Genomic DNA, 17,981 nt, shown 5'->3' on the forward strand with positions numbered 1-17,981 from the left:
AGGAGGTAGGCACTCTGGTCCTGGAAAAAAGACAGTAAAGACTTCACAGGTTTACAGAAATATTTTCTACCCTAAATCACATTTCCTGTAGTGACTGGGATTTCAGCTTTCTGGTCAATGTAAGATCTCACAACCTCTGGTAGAAAACACAGCAAAGGTCCATCCTGCTCTGGCCAGGGGCCTGGTATACTCTGCTTCTGAAGTCAGGGCATTGTTTTTTCCATGAGGACAGATACTATCTAACACTCCATTTGCATCTCAGAGAGCCCAAATCTCAAGGAAATCTCCCCTCTTCTCAGTGAAATAATTTTCAAGTCTTGATAACTGAAGGTTTTAAAACACCAGAAAGTTACCATAAAGAAAGGAGAAAAAAATATAAATGCAACAGTATTTAGAAGACTTTATAACATTTTTAAAGCATTTTCTATCAAATTAAAAATGCTTATATTGCACTGTGGATGTGTTGTCAAAAATTACTATGGATAAAAAATTCAAGGGATTATGTCCAACTCTTTACAGCTCCCCTTATCTTTTCAAAGTTATCTCATAATTAACTTGATATCCAGGCAGGTACAAAATATACATGTTAAGACTAAAAAGGCCATTTAAGGGTCAAATTTCTCTCCTGTTTGGTTTTGTTTAATATAAAAAGACTTTAAAATATTATTCAATATCTGGACAACTTGTGGGTAAAAACTGCAAAGTTAACTGCTGCTTACATACCACAATGCTGTCCCAAGTGGCACACCAAATTATAAACAACTACAAGAAGGTACTACTTGCTACTACGGGAAAAGGACATTTCTTTGATTTGTTTAAGAACATGGAATAAAAACATCTTCCTCCCCAAATTCTGCACCACTGAATATGCTGAGCAATTTCTGGGCCAGGTACAAGTTGCTGTCCACAAGCTCCATGGTAAAAGAAAGTGCTCAAAGTCAGTTGAAGCAGAAAGTTTTCCTTGAACTAGATAAATACTGGAGCAATCAGTTAAATAACAAGGCTGGGCTTAAAGTGCAAGTAGTTGAATTTCAGGAAAAGTATCCTTGAGCCTGAACTACACCTTGACATTCATCAGGTTGGCTGATTTCTGTTCTCCACCCATTGGAACAATCTATGCCAATATTAAAGCAGGCAAAACAAGAAAATTGCATGTTTATGCACACTTCAAAAATGTTATTAAAAGGAAATGTTCCTGTAATGAACGTGGATTCACATTCCAAGTAAAAGCAAATGGGATTTCAATTTAATTTAGCAACAATGCCCTTGAAACCATGCTTCAACTTCTGGTCAGCTCTGATCTGGTCAGGGCAAGAGATGTTTATTGTACATCCCTTCCAAAAGAACTATTTTGTTGCATTCTCTTCAAGTGCCACTCAATCACCAACCAGAAACATCACGGCAGGATGAGAATCCACCAGGGCAGCCCCAAGGGCACCTGCCACTCTCAGAGACAGGAAGAGAATGTCCTTGGTGCCCCTGAAGCCACTGCAGAGAACGTCCTTGGTGTCCCTGAGGCCACTGCAGAGAACGTCCTTGGTGCCCCTGAAGCCACTGCAGAGAACGTCCTTGGTGCCCCTGAGGCCACTGCTGTACTGAAGTCACACAGAGCTTTGCAATGCTGGGGCCACTGTCTGCATGGAACAGGCTCCTGCTCACAGTTCAGACAGCTTTGTGCCAGCAGCTTTAAAGCCTTTGCCGAACAGGAATCCTAAAGAGTGACCTTACAGTGAATTTCAGGGAACAACCAGAAAACACTTAAAAATCCCAAGCGTCTGTGATTTCCTCAGACTGTTGAGCTGTCAGTGGCACACTGCTTTTCAGCAGGTTGACCAGGATGGCTATTACCATGGAAAGAGAAAGCTGCCTTCTGTATTTATTTCCCTGTGTTATTATTCAGAACTGCACAGCCAGCCAAGTAAACCTCAGTAGCATTCTCATAAAACAAAGGAAATATGCTCTCTGTCTCCAAAAGCATACAATGCTTCCCCTTTGTTCTTTCATATCCTTAATGATTTTCCTGGTCTTATTTTGCTTTGAGGGTGATTTATTTACTTTTGGTACATGCTGCTACGTATATTTTCCCTCTGAGATAAACAACATTTGAGTAATAAGTCACTAAGTGTAGGAAACACCCCAGCCCTGCTTAATGCTGGTAATTAAGAGTCACGTCACTGAAGGGAAGTCCTTGGCCCAAGCTCTGCAGGGAGCAAACTGACTGTAAAAACTTCCCAGTTCTTAGGACACACTCTGTTGGGTTCACTTCTGCAAAGCTCAGATGAACAGAGCTTTCTGAAGGTCAACCCACCCTCCAGCAGAGAACAGGACTAACCAAAGCCCAGCCTGTAACACAGTAAATGCTAACTCATAATTCCAGCTACATGAATTCTGACAGCTGATTGAAGCTAGAAAGTACTTTTGATTATTGTTGGCATATTACACACAGAAGGTAATTCTTACTAAGTTGTAATGATTGCATGTCTTGAAAGAAACAATAAGGTCCCAGAGTCTTATTTTCAAGTGTTCTTGCAGGACTCAGACTTAATAACAAGTTTCTGTAATTAGACAGTATGATTTCATAGCCACTCTTTTCAATAACTGTGTCCCTGTAACTAATACTGTTCCAAGGAAAACTCAACAGCTGCAATGGACTGTCATGTCTGGTAACAACCTCAGAACTCACCTGAAATTAAAATGACAGCACTAGCTATTTAACACCATGGGAGGCTGCTGATACCTACAGGTCATATATCATGATGCCTTACAGAACTCAACACACTTCTATTGCCTTCTGATTTTCTGCTGGGGAAAAAGCAGAAACATGGACAGCAACACACAGCAGCTCTTCCTGTTGGTTTACCAATTCCAAAACACTTTCTGATACTGAAGTCTACACTTAGCTAATGATAATTCTCAGAACAGAGGCTAGAAATACAGATTTTGAGAGCCATAAACCCCCTCAAATTGAGGCAGTTCCTGGTACATATTCACAGTAGAGAGATCCAAATGTACTGTTGAATAGCACTTGAAAATGCACACTGTGCATCTGTTGAATTTTTATTTACACAGCAATGCACATTTAGTCAGTGTTTTATAGATCAGGATAAAATTTTCACATTTGGAAGAGTGCGCAATCATAAAACACAGGGACAACAATTTGATATTGAAAGGGCAGGAACAGATTCTATTACCACATGTGCCCCTGACAGGAGGAGTAAAAGATCACCTAATCATTACCAGAGCTGGTGTTTAAAAATACTCCAAAATGCCACACAAAATGCACCATATTTACACCTATGAAACGCACAGTGTTCAAGAGGCCCTGAGCCTGTACAACACATGGAGCTGTGTATGCAGGCATCAAGATGCTCATGCATGTAGATCTGCCAAAGTGTAAATGCAGTCCTACTTAACCAGCCAAATATTTACCCACTGAGGTGAACACGTATTTACTGTGCTGGTGACAGAACTAGATTTTCTTGCTTCAGCTGTGCTGCGTTCTGCCAGTATCTCTAGAGAAAAGCACTTTTCAGCCAAACTCAGCCTGAGTGAAACCAAGTCACAACAAGCTACTGTCACAGCAGTTAAATACAAACTCATCAAGGCTGTCAGGGCACTTTAAACAAAATGCAGTTTTTAAAAAATCTGAAAAAAGAGATTGCTCAGGACAAAAATTTTCCAAGAAGAGATGGTGAAATAATGAAATTATTGCTCACAGAGCTTCCATATGATTAAAAGCTTCGTTCTCATATTCTAAAGGGCTTTTCAGATAGCTTGGGTTTGGGTTTTATTTTTTAATTCCCTTTGCAGAGTCACAATAGTTCTTCAAATCAGATGAACATCAGCCCCCAGTCTTCTGGAAACCATGACTTAGCTTAAAACCCATCACATGTTATACCTCTTGGGTCATAAAAAGTAAGAGGAAAATCCAGGCAAAGGAATTATTCAGAAGCTGAAGGGAATTAGGGGATTACTGCAGTGAGGCACCTGCTGAGCTTGCAGTGTCCTTGAAGGGCTGTGTCCCCTGTATTTCCCTGGGGATTGGGAGCCAGGCAGTGACTGCAACACAGCCCATTAACATCAGCCTCAGAAGGAAGAACTGAGTATCTCTGACCGAAGTGTCATCTCCTTCATTCAGAGTATGTGTGTTTCCTCTCCATAAGGTCTGCTGTTACAAAGAACTGTGTTCTAGCTATTCACACACAGAAGCAAGTTTAAAGTACAAACAATTAAACAAAAAATAATAAAATGTTTGTATTGGTAAACGCTCATACAATTCTAAGATGTGGCTAAAATAACCATCATTGTGCAGGTTTTCTGTTGCAGACCAGACAGATATTCTTACAAAAAGAAACAAAAATGCCACTCAGGAAAACCAACCAACCCCACAGCATCCAGTTTGCTTTATAATGTGAAGGGTTCTTCAGCATGCCTTTGGTATCATCCAACAGCAGATCATTTAAAATAAGCAGCAATGCAAAATTTTCAGAATTGAAGTAAAAAAATCTTAACCAATTGCTTTGTTCTTCAGCTTTTACCCGAGCCAACTCTGACGATGACGTTTCTCTTACAAACATGCAGAACTAACAACAGTATAAACAGAAAGCTTGATTTACACGTGAATTACAACCTATACAACAGGTCTACTGCCAGCACCTTCCATCCAAGCCATTTCTCAAGCAGCTTGAGTTTACAAGTTTGGGTTTTATACGAAAAATCTCTTAATAGAGTACCTGTTGAGAAGAAACAGCAGAGGAAGCTGAACCAACAGATGATGAAGCAGCAACAGCTGAATGATGAGGTGGAGGGCAAGAGGGAGTTGGGGGCTGAGAATGGGATAAGCCTTTAGTAGGTAGCTTATTCTGTGTAGAGCAGAAACAGGAGAGTTATCCAAGAGACAGTGACATCAACACAGGTTAAGTTCACAGTCATGCATCAAAAAAACCAGAAAGGTAACAATGACAGTTCTACTCTTCTCGCTACCTCTGCACAGCAAGGACCCACAGAAATCATCATGGCACCTTCGTGGTAAATTATATTATTGTACCATTTTCTTAAATAGGACTATTCACAGTGAGCAGTAAGGTAAGATAGTGCTGGGAGAAAGCATAATGAAATCCAGGGAAAACCAGAGTGCACAAAGTACCACTGCTCACCAACTGACTAGAAACTATGGGCCAGCAGTGCGTGCTTAAGCACAAGACATAGATTATTTGAACACCTTTCTCTCCTGCTAAAGTACTAAGATTAGCTTTATGATTCAGATTGTTTTACCTCAATTAAACTATGCAATAATATTTAAACAACACTTTTTACTAGTTTCAGTGGAATCCACATTACTTTTCAGATCCACACAGAATGAAAGGAAATTAAGACCAAAACCACAGCAATTTTTTTTCCCTTCATGAATTCTTATACACCTTCCAATTCAGCAGTTCTTCAGGTGCAAAACTTAAAATTCACCTTTGGAAACTCCATGTATCCAAACATTGAGGCGAGATGTGCTGCTTTCTCTTTAATGTTCTTTTTATGGAATTCCCTATTTGCTATGGTCTGAGCTCTTTTCTGCAGTGACAGCCAGGGAAGGACAGCCAAGAAAAGAAAGAGAGAGATTTCAGTTAAAACCACATCCATCAACAGAACACAGAAGTTTGCAGAAAGACATCTTATTGTCTTAATACAACCTACAGTCAAGAAAGAACAAGCCAGCAAAGGCAGCAAAACCACAGTACACAGATTATCACAGGCAGTTAAGAGACAGGAAAGGAAAAGAAGTTGCTTGTCACCTGTTTCATTTTTTCCTCCAGGTGCTGAAGACGCTCAAGCACTCCAGAAAGTACAAAGGCAGCTGAACAGGCAGATGCGAGATTTTCAGAGGTTTCTGACAGACTGGGCTGGGGATCTGTTTTGTGCACAGTCTTTGCTCTCCTGGCCATATGAGCAGAACCATTTAAAGACTGTTTGGGTTCCCTGACCTCGTGTTCACTCCTAGCTACCACCTGAAACTGGGAAACACTTGAAGTGAACAAAACTCTGCTTTCTGCACTACCATGCAGTACATTGTAGCTTTTAAGGATGCTTCCGAAAGCGCGGCACAGTCATGCATATAACTAGAAATAAAATGTTTTCACATCACTCTTTGCACACCTTCTACTGCACTGCTGGTGCTTGTGCACATGCACTGAAATAGATCAGTCCAACAACATGTGCAGGCCCCGACATCCTTCTCTATGTTTGTGAGTTCTTGTGAACAACCTCAGACAGAAGCAGTGTAGAACATCTTCTAGGGTTTACAGCAAAGGTTTTGGGTTGAGTTTTTTTGGCATCACACCTGCCTGAAACTAGGCTTATAATCTAGTTGTATTTATGAGGATTTCAACAGTAGTTCTGGCCATAGTTCTAGATCTACTCTGACCCAAATCAGTATGTAATGTATTTCAGATTTAAGGTATTTTCCGAGGAATTCAGAACACATCTCTGAATTTGAGTTTTCATACAAAATAGCTCCTGACCTGCAGATTTCCACAAGTAACACAGATCTCATGTCACTGCAGTCTGCTCTTGAAGTGCCATTGCAGGATGTTTACTTCAATTTAAAACTCTGCTATAAGGTGAATATCAATACTGTTTGAAATGAGATTGCTTTCAGTGAAAGTACTAAGAGAAAAATTTAAACTACATTGTCAAAAAATTTTCCCCATATATGTGATGCTGCAAAAGAGCTTTCAGCAGAAATTCTTATCACAAGTTCTACTTTTAGAAATAAAACACCTGGGCATCAATATCAGCTTTTCAATGCTCAAGCTTTTACCTTAGACATTTTTGCCAGGTTTCTCTTTTAGCCTTATCATTACAATAGCACAAAGCATCGAGTACATGCACAAATCTTCAGGTACTGCTATAGTTTTCTCACATGTTAAATGTAGCTGTGTAATTATATTCATACAATTTGAAGCCTAGGTGTGGTAACACAGAAATCAGCACTTATGTTTTCATGGTGTTTCCACACTTTCAGAGAGTTTTCTCATCTGCCGAAGCAGGTGTAAAATATCCTTACAATTCTAATGTGGCTTTCACAATTCTCAGCTAAATGTGCCAGTGAACTATGCAGATTCCATCCAAGTACTGCTTTGTATCTTGTGTAGCTCTGCAATAGCAGCAAGTTCCTAGCAGTAAGAGAAACACTGTGCTTGCCAGGTGTTACCCACAGGAGTTTCCTACCTGCCTTTTGGGTTGAGGTGGAAAAAGGCTTGGATCCACAGGTTTAGCAAAGCGAGGATTAACAGGAGGGTCAGAGGAGAGCAGGGCTGGTCTATCTGTTAGCTCCTTGTAAAGCGTTTTTAAAATTGCAAAGACAGAGTGAAGGAGAGAAAAAAAAAGGAAGACAGTAAATAGGACTCAAAGAATTTCTGAGGCAGAAAGAAATAAAAGCTGCTTTTAAAGACACATTACTATGAAGTTTAACAACACATTTTGCAGATTTTGCCACCCACCCATTTTATTAGCAACTTCTACCATCAATATACTTCAAGTTGAACACATTTAGTACTTTTTAACAGAGTTTATAATCAGAATAACTTCCTTCAGCATGGCCAAGGAAATCTCTGGCCACTTACCACACACAGAAAGCTCAGGGCATTGACAAGTAGCCAGGTAGTGTGCAAACAACTTTGGTTCAAGGATAGAGAAAGTCACTGAACACCTATAAAGCCTACACTACTGGAGGATGTAATTCTTCAAGTAAACAAACAGATACGAGGATGAAGAATTAAGAAAGTCACCATCCTTGTCAAAACACCCACACTTTATTCATCCTTCCTTCAGATATTTGAGGTGACAGATCCAAACTCTGCTGATTCCAACTATTTCTGGCTGAAGTGTGACTTCGAGCTTCTCCCCACTACCCCAGCAGCATGGGACTGTTTCTGAAACACCTCTAGTCACACTAACAACAAACCATGAAAATGCTGTACCATGCACAAACGTGTTCCACTCTGCCTAGTTTTGGAATGGAAATGACAGCCAGACACATCTTGCAAAAGATCAGGTTTCCTTTTGAGACTTCCTAGACTTTCCATCAAGACAGACTCCACAGGATATGCAATGTCCTTCATTCGAAAAATATAGGCAACAACAGGCCTTCTGCAATACTGTACGACTTACATGAGATTTCTAGACACTGTAACACATAACAATATATTTATAGCATTGGTCAATCTATCTGAGTTGCATTTGTTCACCAAGTATTGAGGGAAATACGTCTAATTTGCATACAGTATTAAGAAAGACAAGCCACTTCAAACACCTAACAGACCCGTCTTCCCTTGGAAATCTGCATCACCTTCACAAGGAGGGACTATAGTTTAATTTCAGAGATGACTTTCATGTTCTATTTATGTCCTACCTGTCTCCTCAGAATTGTATTTGAAGTGTTCTCTTCAAACTTTGCCAGGAGCTGAGTTGCCATTGATTTGACCTTGTTCTGGTTAATTCCTTCTCTGCCATCACTCTGTTCTTTCCCACTGTTTGTCCCCTGGGTTGGAAAGCCTGAAGACTGCAAGGAAACAACAAACTGTGTTTTTCTTAGGTTTCCTACAACACTCATCAAGGGAGAGGAGGAGAGAGATAACATCTTTATCAGCTAAGGGTGAAAGGAAATACAGTCTGCAGTATACTAAAATGACATGTTTAGCATGCAAAAGTAATCAAAAAGTATTTTCTTGGGTCCCAGAGTACAGTAAAAGGGAACATTAATCAGTGCTGCTATTCATAAAGCAGAGTTGCAAAGGTGACTAATCAGAGAAGGGCTAGAAACCAAGCTGCAATGCAAACTCTTGAAATAAAAAATTGTCTAAATACCTGAGTTAGGAAAAGGAAAAAAAAAGGCCAATACCTTAAATGTTCTTGTGTCAGAACAAAAACTAGTGCAAGTTACTTAATGCTCTACTCCCTTCCGAATGATTTAAATTAATTTAGCTCATCTTTAGTGCATGCCACAGGAAATTTGAGTTTTTTCTCCTGCCAAACTCCAAAGGTCAATCTTGGCCCCCCAACTCCCTCTGTTTCCTGAGCTCTGGTGCCCATCAAGGAACAGGACACAGGTGGGCACCACTGAACACCAACCTGCTCAAAAACACCAAAGAGTCCTTTCCGACGCCTTTTGTTAGTCTCGCTTTCTTCTGTTTTCCCTTCAGCCTGAAAGGGCAAAGCCAAAACAAGTTCCATGAGTTACTGCAGCAGTTCCCAAGTTCACCCCAGCAGCTCCTCCCAGGATAACAAGTTCCATCCCCAGGCAGGTGAGGTCTGGCCTGTGCTCAGCCAGGCACACACAGGGGAGCAGTGCCAGCATGAGGGGGTCTCACTGCCCTGTCAGACTCCCCAGCCCAGCAGGACTGCTCCTGGTGCAGTCCTTTACAGCAGGGCAGTAAAAGCTGTCCCACAGCCCCTGACTGGGAGCTCTCACTGGACTCCAGGGTGTGAGAACACAGGCTCGTGCACTGTGCTGAATAAACACAGGCCCTATAACTTGGGTGTTTATATTCCCTTCTTTCAGTACTGAGGAGTTTATAATTCATAAAGCACTAACACATCCTTGAATAAAAAGGTTTTGCAGCATGAGTTACTCCATTAATTTTCACCTAGGCTGCACTGTTTTCCAGAGATGTAACAAAATCCAGAAACTCCCTCACTCTTTCACTGTAAATCCCAAATCTCTTTTAACCCATCTGTCTGCAGATCACGAACTCATGGAACAGTCATACTTCCTTTTTTGAGCAATTACTGGCTGCTTTAAAGGTCTGTCTCCCTCATAAGGTTCATCTCTCTGATTCTGGCTGAACATTACAATACTTAAGCAACCAAAGTTCTCCTTTTGTGCTTGAGCCACACACATATTTCATTATTTTATTCAACTAGAGATCACACAAATCAGTAATACTTCATACTCAGTCTGCACAAACTTGAAAAGTAGTCAATGCTTGGAATTTTTGATCACTTCTTAGAACATTCAGTTGTGAAGACTGAATATACAGTGATAATTTATGACCAATAAACTACATTCCACCTATTTGCATCTGCCCACGCTGTAACTTAGTGCCTGCTCAGTCAACTTAACCCCAAGAAGGAATAAAGAGAGAAAGATCAAAGAATGCAGGCTTCCCTTTTTACATATACACTATTTGTAATAAATCATTATGCAGTGAAGTCCAGTAATCCCAAACAACATGTGGGCAAACACCAGAAGAACAAGATGACAAAATTTCAATTACTTTGTCTGCTTTGCTGTGTTGCCTTTCAAGCAGCAGCTCAGTATAACCCAGCTTTGCACTACCTGCAGTCATCTGTCTACCCAGAGAGGGTGAACACAGAACAGCACAATGTATTCTGCATAATAGCCTGGGCCACATAAAAGCAGATTTCGCTTGAGTGAATGGAGCAAGCAAGATGCTACCTTTCAGAAATCTGACATAAAGGACTCTCATTAACATGCTGACAAAGAAGTGAAAGACAAAGCAATTTAATTGCCCAGCAGGACTCCAAAAGGGCTGCGCCCTGCATTGTGTAAACACCTCCTTTCATTTATTAGTCTGGAGCACAGGAAATCTCAGTTCCTCTCCAGCCGGGCTGACACTCAGAGGAGAATGGAAAACATGATCCAGCTCAGCACAGGCTGCCAGAACAGCCAGAGCCACACTAGCTCCAGGCCCTACTTCCTGGTCTCCCACAGCCTGTGCCCAGATAAGGATCCCTCCTCCAGCCCAACCCAAGGACAAACCACATGCCATGGAGAGTTCAGTTAGCAACACTCTACTCTCCTAAAGCCTGGACAGAACTTTTGATATGTACACACATGGATAATGCTCAGCACCAGTTTTTTGCAGGGGAAAAAAATCCTAAAACTGAAGCCACAGCCAAACCCTGGACTCAAGCAGTTGCTTTCTAAGGAGCTTCATTTCCCAGCTGGTTCCAGCTGGTTATGGCACTCTTGAGTCTGTCCTAACCCACCTTGCTTGCTTTCACAGCCCATCCGTGACAGAGCTGCAAAACCTCGCACAAAATGCCTTGTTTCCCTGGCTGATTTGGGAAATAACACTTCCACTTCTCATTTCCAACGAGCCCCCATGGTGTGAAACCAGAGGGGCCCTCCAAACAAATCACCTCGTGCTTTCATGTGCTGCCAAGAACTCCAGCTCCTGCTATGACAGAAGACTTATTTCATGACAGGAGGTTAATCAGAGGCTCTATGGCTCAGTAATGGGAAGCTCTCCCCACTGCTAAAAGTCCATTTATTTCTGCAAACAACTCGTTGAAAAACAACATTGTGGTCACGATAAAGGTTTTTTCTTCTAAAGAAGTCACCCACAAGAAAAAGCAAAGTTTATTCTGCCTGTTTGGTTTCTCACTGCTTGGCTATCTGGGAACAATGTCACTTAGTTTTTGTACATGTGGGCGTCAGAAAAAAAAACATTGCCTAACAAGGATAACTTGAAGTTACTGCACAATTGACTGTCCACCAGTTTTGAAAAATTCCGTGTTTGCAGATCGAAAATATTCAAGACAAAAGTCAGTGTAGGATGTATCTGGAAATTTTGGACCAATTCTTCAGGTGAAAAAAACCAGAAATCACATTTCTACAAGAGAGCAACAAATTTAAAAAACAGTGTATTAAAATACTGATAAATGCAGTAGATGTGTACATGTGTTAACTCGGGCCTCTGCAAAGCTTCAAGGCCCTGTAGTCCTTAATCACAGCACGTATGGGCATGGATTTTTTTTTATCATACAGGGACATAACAGGGCCTGTCAGTAAGTTTTCATTAATAAGTGACCAAGAGAGAAAAGTACATGGGCATGACTAAGAGATTGTTATCCCAGAGCTGCTGATCAACCTGCCGACTGTTTGTCACCATTGCAGGTTTCCTCTGTAAGAGCTGGAAAGCTTCCTTTCAGAACCCTGACAGCATCCACAAATGATGCAAATCTCTGCTTTTTTCAAAAAGCAGCACTCCCTCCCAATCAATAAACAGTCTAGCACAACACTGATTATTCAAACTGGTATACAATAGAATGGCTGGATATTTAACTCCAGGAATACAGAGCTACAGGACTCTTTCTTAGAGGTAGAAATAGGTCAGAAAATTATAGCATAATTTTCATGCTTATAGCATGTATATATAAGCCCCTTATTTCTGAGCCTGAAAGTTTATTTTCATCTTTTTAGGAAAAAAAGATTCATAGGACAAGTCTTGTTTCACAACTCACCTTTGGTACTCGTTTTCTTGGAAACGTTAAATTGATATAATTATTAAAGATGAAATTTGATGATTTTGCTGAACCAAGATCACTATTTTCTCCATTTTGCTTCTCATCAGCATCTGTTGAAAAAACAACTGCTTAGGATATTTACTTAGATTTGGTTTTAAATTATTCTGACTAAGCCAAAGCTTTCCAGTTCAGTGCTGGTAGCAATTATATATAAGAAACACAGGCAAATAGAAGTAAGAACAGTAAGAATAGAATGCAGTGTGGCTTTTTTAAAAAAAGAAAGAGAAAAACACAAGCATGAATATACTGTGTGCAGTCAGGGAATCACATCAATAACTTGATACATGACCTTCATGATGTCAAGCAGCAGTTATCCAGCTGCTCCTACTCCCTGAAATCACCAAAGACCCACAAAACTGTGGTCTTCAATCAAGCCTTTCCTGTGTTAAGCCTGAGGTATGAGGGAATGTCCCAGCTGGGAAAAGCCTCTTGGCTCAAGAGCAGTGCTCGCCAGCAGCCTGGACTCAGGGCTGCCACCTCCCCAGGTGTGCCTCACCTACAGCCCGCAGTGGGGTGCCCCGGAACAGCTCGTAGAACTTGGAGAGGTACAGCACCATGCTCAGCTTGTCGGGCTCCCCAGCCAAGCCCAGCTCCTTGCCCGTGGTCACTGGTGGGATCCCAAACTCCTGCTCGGCCACGTCGAAGGCCAGCTGGTTGTTCCTCACCACGTCCTCCTCGTTCAGGGAGTCGAAGTCTCTGCGGGGACAGCACAGCGGCATCAATCTCTCCCTGCTCCCTCCGGGAACACGCGGTGCCGGCAGCACTGGGAGTGAGGGCACTGGGATCTCACTGGGTCAAAGATACACAGCCCAACGCAGTGCCTAAGGGAAGAGCTTCACACAAATCTCCATATTACGAACACTGGCTCTGCCAGAAATGTAACTTAAAAGCTTTTTCACTGAACTGGACCTTGATGTAGTCCCACAAAAAAAGATCCTCCTATTTATGGAGAGATGCAATTCTTCCTCAGCAGTGCTAAGATGAGGGGGTCCCTAGGCTACCCATAGAAGATATTTCACTCCCTTGGAGAGTATGCACCCTCTAGGCTGCCCCAGATAGCAGTGACTTCCCTTTGGGAAGTTGCCCTGGGAGACTCTTCTAGCTCAGGGTGAGCAAAATGCTTCAAGCCATAAGCCTTTGCAGTTCTATGTTAATGTTTTGTACCCTATTGGTTATTCCCCTTGTTCCTAGTTTTTATCCCTCCTGTTTGGTTCTTTTTGGATTCTTTCCATGGCTGGTCCCTTTCCCAATGCCTTTCCCCATTGGTCAAGCTGTGAAACCCCATCCCCTGGTTACCCTATATAGTCCCCCTTCCCTGGGGCTATTTGGTTCTTTCCCCTCCAGATTTCTCTGAATAAAGAAGCTCTCCTGAAGATTGCAAAGATTCCTGCATCACCTGAGATGGCAAGCATGGATCTGCTTCTCAGGCAGCTTTTAAAGCTCAGGCAGCTTTAAAAAGAGCTAGTCACTCTACTCCTGAGAGTGCCTGTGCCCCCCCGCCCCCCGTCAAACCAGGTGGTTTTTTTTAGAGGCTTCTGACCACGAAGATCACAGCACCTTGACCATCACACCACACTGCAACACTAAGAAAACTTCTTCTCCAAATACAGCTGAACTACTATAGACTTCGCCCATTACCAACAGATTACTTAGGGTCAATTAGTTCTATAAATCAAAGCCGGGAGGAATAAATATAGGACAGCATTCTATGGAAGTAGCACATTATATGTGTATGCACACACATGCATAGGCATCACCTTTCCTTTTTTAAGGTGTTACACACAGGGTTTAAACAGAGCCCTCCTGTCAAGGTCATAACTGAATTTAGTAGTGCACTGAATAAGTACATCACACATCTGGAACTCTGTTATCCACTCCCTAATCCGTTTTCTATGGGACCTATTCTAAGACTCTGATCTTTTGAACAGCTTCCAAAATTCATTATTAAAATAAACATGTGAATAAATTACAAAGCTCCAGGCAGGGTAGTTTCTTTCTCCTCACAGTGGAATGTGAGTTTTTGAATCCCTGAATAATTTTCCTCTTCTCTCACCCACCCACTGCCCATTTCTGGAGCTGGGGGCTGTCACTGGCAGCCTTCCCTCCTGCCTGCCTGGCTTTCATCTGGCCAAGTCCTCCCGCAGGCTCATTGAATACAAAAAGCCAACAAGATCCAAACACAATGTTAATTGAACAGCAGGAGGTCTGTTAGCTCAGGAAGATAAATGTATTGACTTTGTAGAGAGCAGTGCAGAGAACATGTTTTCCACAGGCAGCAAAGATTACTTTGCTTTCTGCACCCTTTCCCCTAAAAACATCCATAATTCTAATTGTTCTAAACTAAACCAAGGAAAAAAAAAAAATCCTATTCTTAAAATCTCAGCTCCTCTTCTAGCAAAACTGTACAAGCAAGCACCCTAGGTATCACTCCTATTTTTTCCAATTTATCAGACCTCATAAAAAAGCTCAATCTTTCCTTTCATCCATCCACAATAAAAGGAGGTTGACAGTAATTCAGGTGTGACTCCTAAGGCTCTGTAGGAAGACAGGGGAATGCATCCACTACGTCTTGGAGACTGGGGGGAAGAGGAATCACCTCACTGACTGCACCCAGCAGTCAGTGCCATTTCTTGACTCGTGTTACGCACTGACCCTCCTATATCTAACTATGGGACATTACAGAATATTCAGATGCATGAGGTTGGGTCATGCAGCACTAGGACCCCAGAGACTGTGCCAAAGGGGAATGCTAGCTTACACTCAACCCCTGGGGCAGTTAATTTTTTAAGGTCCAGCCCTTGCTGTGCCCACGTGAAAGGGCTCTGTGCTCTCCTGGACAGAGTTGTGCAAAACCTCCACAGTCCAATGTTTCCCTATCTGACAGTCGCAGCAACCAGTACAACACACAGAGGATGGCTCACTGCAGGCTCACCCAGCACTTCTGTGACTCAGGACTGTGCTTCATGGCTGTGGTTTCAAACAGACACTAAAACCTGTCTCCAGAGATCTGGGAACGCAGCCCTACACATTCCCCCAGAACTGCAATTTCGTTTTAAATAGACACAGAACTCCCACAAACATGATAAATCATACGATTCAAAACCTTCTCAGCTCTTTGAAAGCACATCTATTTCATTTTAAATGGCATGCAAGGACATACAGAAGAAACAAAGCAACCCCAACCCCACCCTGGCCACGGTGTGCACTTCCTTGCAGAAAGCAGCCACAGAAGGGCATTGCAGAGTGTCAGGGTTGTTCTGGCTGGTCTTACACTACTCTTTGACAAATGCCTCACCAAGGAGCTCCAGAGATGTCACTTACATGAGGTCAGGCCTGAAGCGATGGATGATGGCACACAGAGCAAGGCCACTTTTCCAGGAGGTGGTCAGGTCAGTGACATTAACATTCCTGTATCCCTCTGTCTGCTTCTGGCACCACGTCAAAAGCTTGTTAGGCCGAATATCTGACTCTGCAGGAACAGGAGAGCAAACATTTCAGTCAGCTTTTGGGCGCTCAGAAGACCACAGATGTTAAGCCACAGCAAGCAGGAGATGCCACTCACCTTGTCTTGTGAGGTTCACTGATCTTCTAATGGAGCTCACTCTTTCAAGAGGACACTGCTGTAGCTCATTGGTAACATATAATTGTCTCACCTACAAAGAAAAGCAATCACCAGCATAACATCAGACAAAAAAACCCAGTTTTGTTTCCAGGTTAACTTTATCAGCAGCTGGTTCTAAATTAAGGAGACCCCTGGAGATTTTGTTTATACACTCCTTGTAGCTCTATTTACCCTTGACAAAAAAAGAACTGATTTCACAAGCAAGCCTTTTAAGTACTGACCTGGTGAGGTCGAACACAGCTCGAGTTCAAGTTTGGGTATCTTGTTCCCGGGTCAATGGTGTACTGGTCAAAGTTCTTATTAATATTTTCAGGGGTTGTCTGAGGCAAGAGTCGATAAATGCTCTCTCTTGAGGAGGAAAAAGATGCAAGAGTTATGTATTAAAATAAATATTTATTATATAAAGAGACTGGGGTTTTTTTTGCAGCTGCCTAAACCTTACTTTGGTTCTCCCAGGACAAGTGTTATGGACTAAATGCATAATGCATCCATCCCATTTCTTATCCCCACTCAACAGAAGGATGCCAGACAAAAAAAGGACAACAAGATGGACACGTAGAGCTTATGCCCATATTTTCCTGAGGCAGGAAGTGAGCAAGAAAAAGAAGGGGGAAGAAAAAAAAAAAGAGGTTACATCATCCAGTCATCTGGTTTTGCTTTAACATCTACTCAAGGAGTAACTTCTTTACCACATAACAGGACTAAATCCTGTCATCCTGCAATTCCTATAACCACCACAGCTTTTTTTACTATGCTGCTCAATTTTCCATTTGGGACCAGTCTGTGTTTGAGTCATCCCACAGGCTTTTATCTTAAAACTTATCAAAGTGCTGCAGTTAGTAAAGCTCCTGCTTGCATTCCCACAACCATGACTCTTCCTATTACGTATCTGCCCCAAAACAGCCTGGACAGCTGTAGCAGAGCAGGGTGGCTGCCAGCAGGACCTAAGTCAGCAACTTCAACTATCAAACCCTGGTGACACCAGGTCTGCTGCTGTACTCAGCAACAGATCTTCTTGTTCCAGCCAAAAAAAGCTTCTGCTGCAGCATTAGAACAATTCTCTTTTGCCACATATTTATCAGCCTAAAGAAAGCACCACTAAGCCAAACTGCAGAGTTAAAACCACAGAGACCAACCCTGAAAGCTGTTAGTGTTGAAGAATTTATTTAGACTACTTTTAGGAATTTTTTTTATTATTATTAAAAAAACAGGTGTTGAGATGGCTGGAGGTTTGGTTTGGGTTTTTCAATACAAGGTCTCTTTGGTTTACTTCTTTAAGGATCAGAGTTAAGTGACATAAATCAGTGATTTAAACCCTAATAACTCTTCTCCCGATAGCTTTCTGAAATGCACTGCAGGATTTCTAGCTTTCTAGCACTGCAGTGGCCCTTTGAAACACCAGAAATGCTGGGGAGCAAAGCAGCACTCACCGTTCAGCCAGGATCTCCAGCGGGGGCTTCCCCTGCGCCCAGCTCCGCACCATCCACGCCGTGTCAAAGGCAGCCAAGAACCCTCTTGCACAGCCAGTACCCATCGGCCAGAAGGGCTGCAACAAGAATTTACCCTTTAATTCCTTCTATTTCTTAAGGTCTTACTGAAAAAGTAACTTTCAATGCAAATTTGGAGTCTAGGGCTTCACATCGTCTTGGAAAAATAGCCCAGAAAGAGTCAAAATAAAATACAGGCAACAGTTGCAGGTTTTACATGTGCCTCTCCTGTAAGTCTTAGGTAGAGGGGAAAAAAGATTGGTTTTCACTTTTTCCATTTTTTTAACTTCTGTATTTAAAAACAAATTTCTTAGCCTCAAAAGGTAAAGGCTGAGAAAAAAAAGAAGACTCAAGAATTATCCAAAGAAAAAAAATTACGCCCTTCTCACCTCCTAAATTTGTTTTGGACTATTCTTTTCAAATGCCTCAGGCTGTCAGCATGGGTTTAGGAAAAAAAAAAGTTGCACCATACACTTTTCAGAAAAAAAAAAGGGAATATACTAAGGCAAAGAGACTGCAATAATAATTTGGATCAAGTTTTTGTCTAT

The 17,981-nt window shown here is 41.9% G+C and overlaps 1 protein-coding gene across 2 annotated transcripts in view; it reads right to left on the bottom strand.

Moving 5' to 3' along the window:
• MICAL2 (microtubule associated monooxygenase, calponin and LIM domain containing 2) overlaps window positions 1-17,981 on the bottom strand; it is a 117,852-nt gene that overhangs the window by 52,476 nt on the left and 47,395 nt on the right. Inside the window, exons 9-20 of one of the 2 annotated variants that reach the window (XM_083864309.1) lie at window positions 17,377-17,492; window positions 16,168-16,294; window positions 15,887-15,977; window positions 15,646-15,793; window positions 12,821-13,020; window positions 12,262-12,374; window positions 9,124-9,195; window positions 8,405-8,554; window positions 7,222-7,326; window positions 5,787-6,005; window positions 5,464-5,565; window positions 4,734-4,862 (exon numbers count right to left, since the gene is read on the bottom strand). In XM_083864309.1, the coding sequence (XP_083720435.1) occupies window positions 4,734-4,862; window positions 5,464-5,565; window positions 5,787-6,005; window positions 7,222-7,326; window positions 8,405-8,554; window positions 9,124-9,195; window positions 12,262-12,374; window positions 12,821-13,020; window positions 15,646-15,793; window positions 15,887-15,977; window positions 16,168-16,294; window positions 17,377-17,492 (1,572 nt within the window). The remainder of the gene's footprint in view (window positions 1-4,733; window positions 4,863-5,463; window positions 5,566-5,786; window positions 6,006-7,221; window positions 7,327-8,404; window positions 8,555-9,123; window positions 9,196-12,261; window positions 12,375-12,820; window positions 13,021-15,645; window positions 15,794-15,886; window positions 15,978-16,167; window positions 16,295-17,376; window positions 17,493-17,981) is intronic. The other variant, XM_083864308.1, reaches the window with a different exon arrangement.

This window comes from Zosterops lateralis (assembly GCF_965231275.1).
Source record: "Zosterops lateralis genome assembly, chromosome: 6".
Lineage (NCBI taxonomy): Eukaryota > Metazoa > Chordata > Aves > Passeriformes > Zosteropidae > Zosterops > Zosterops lateralis.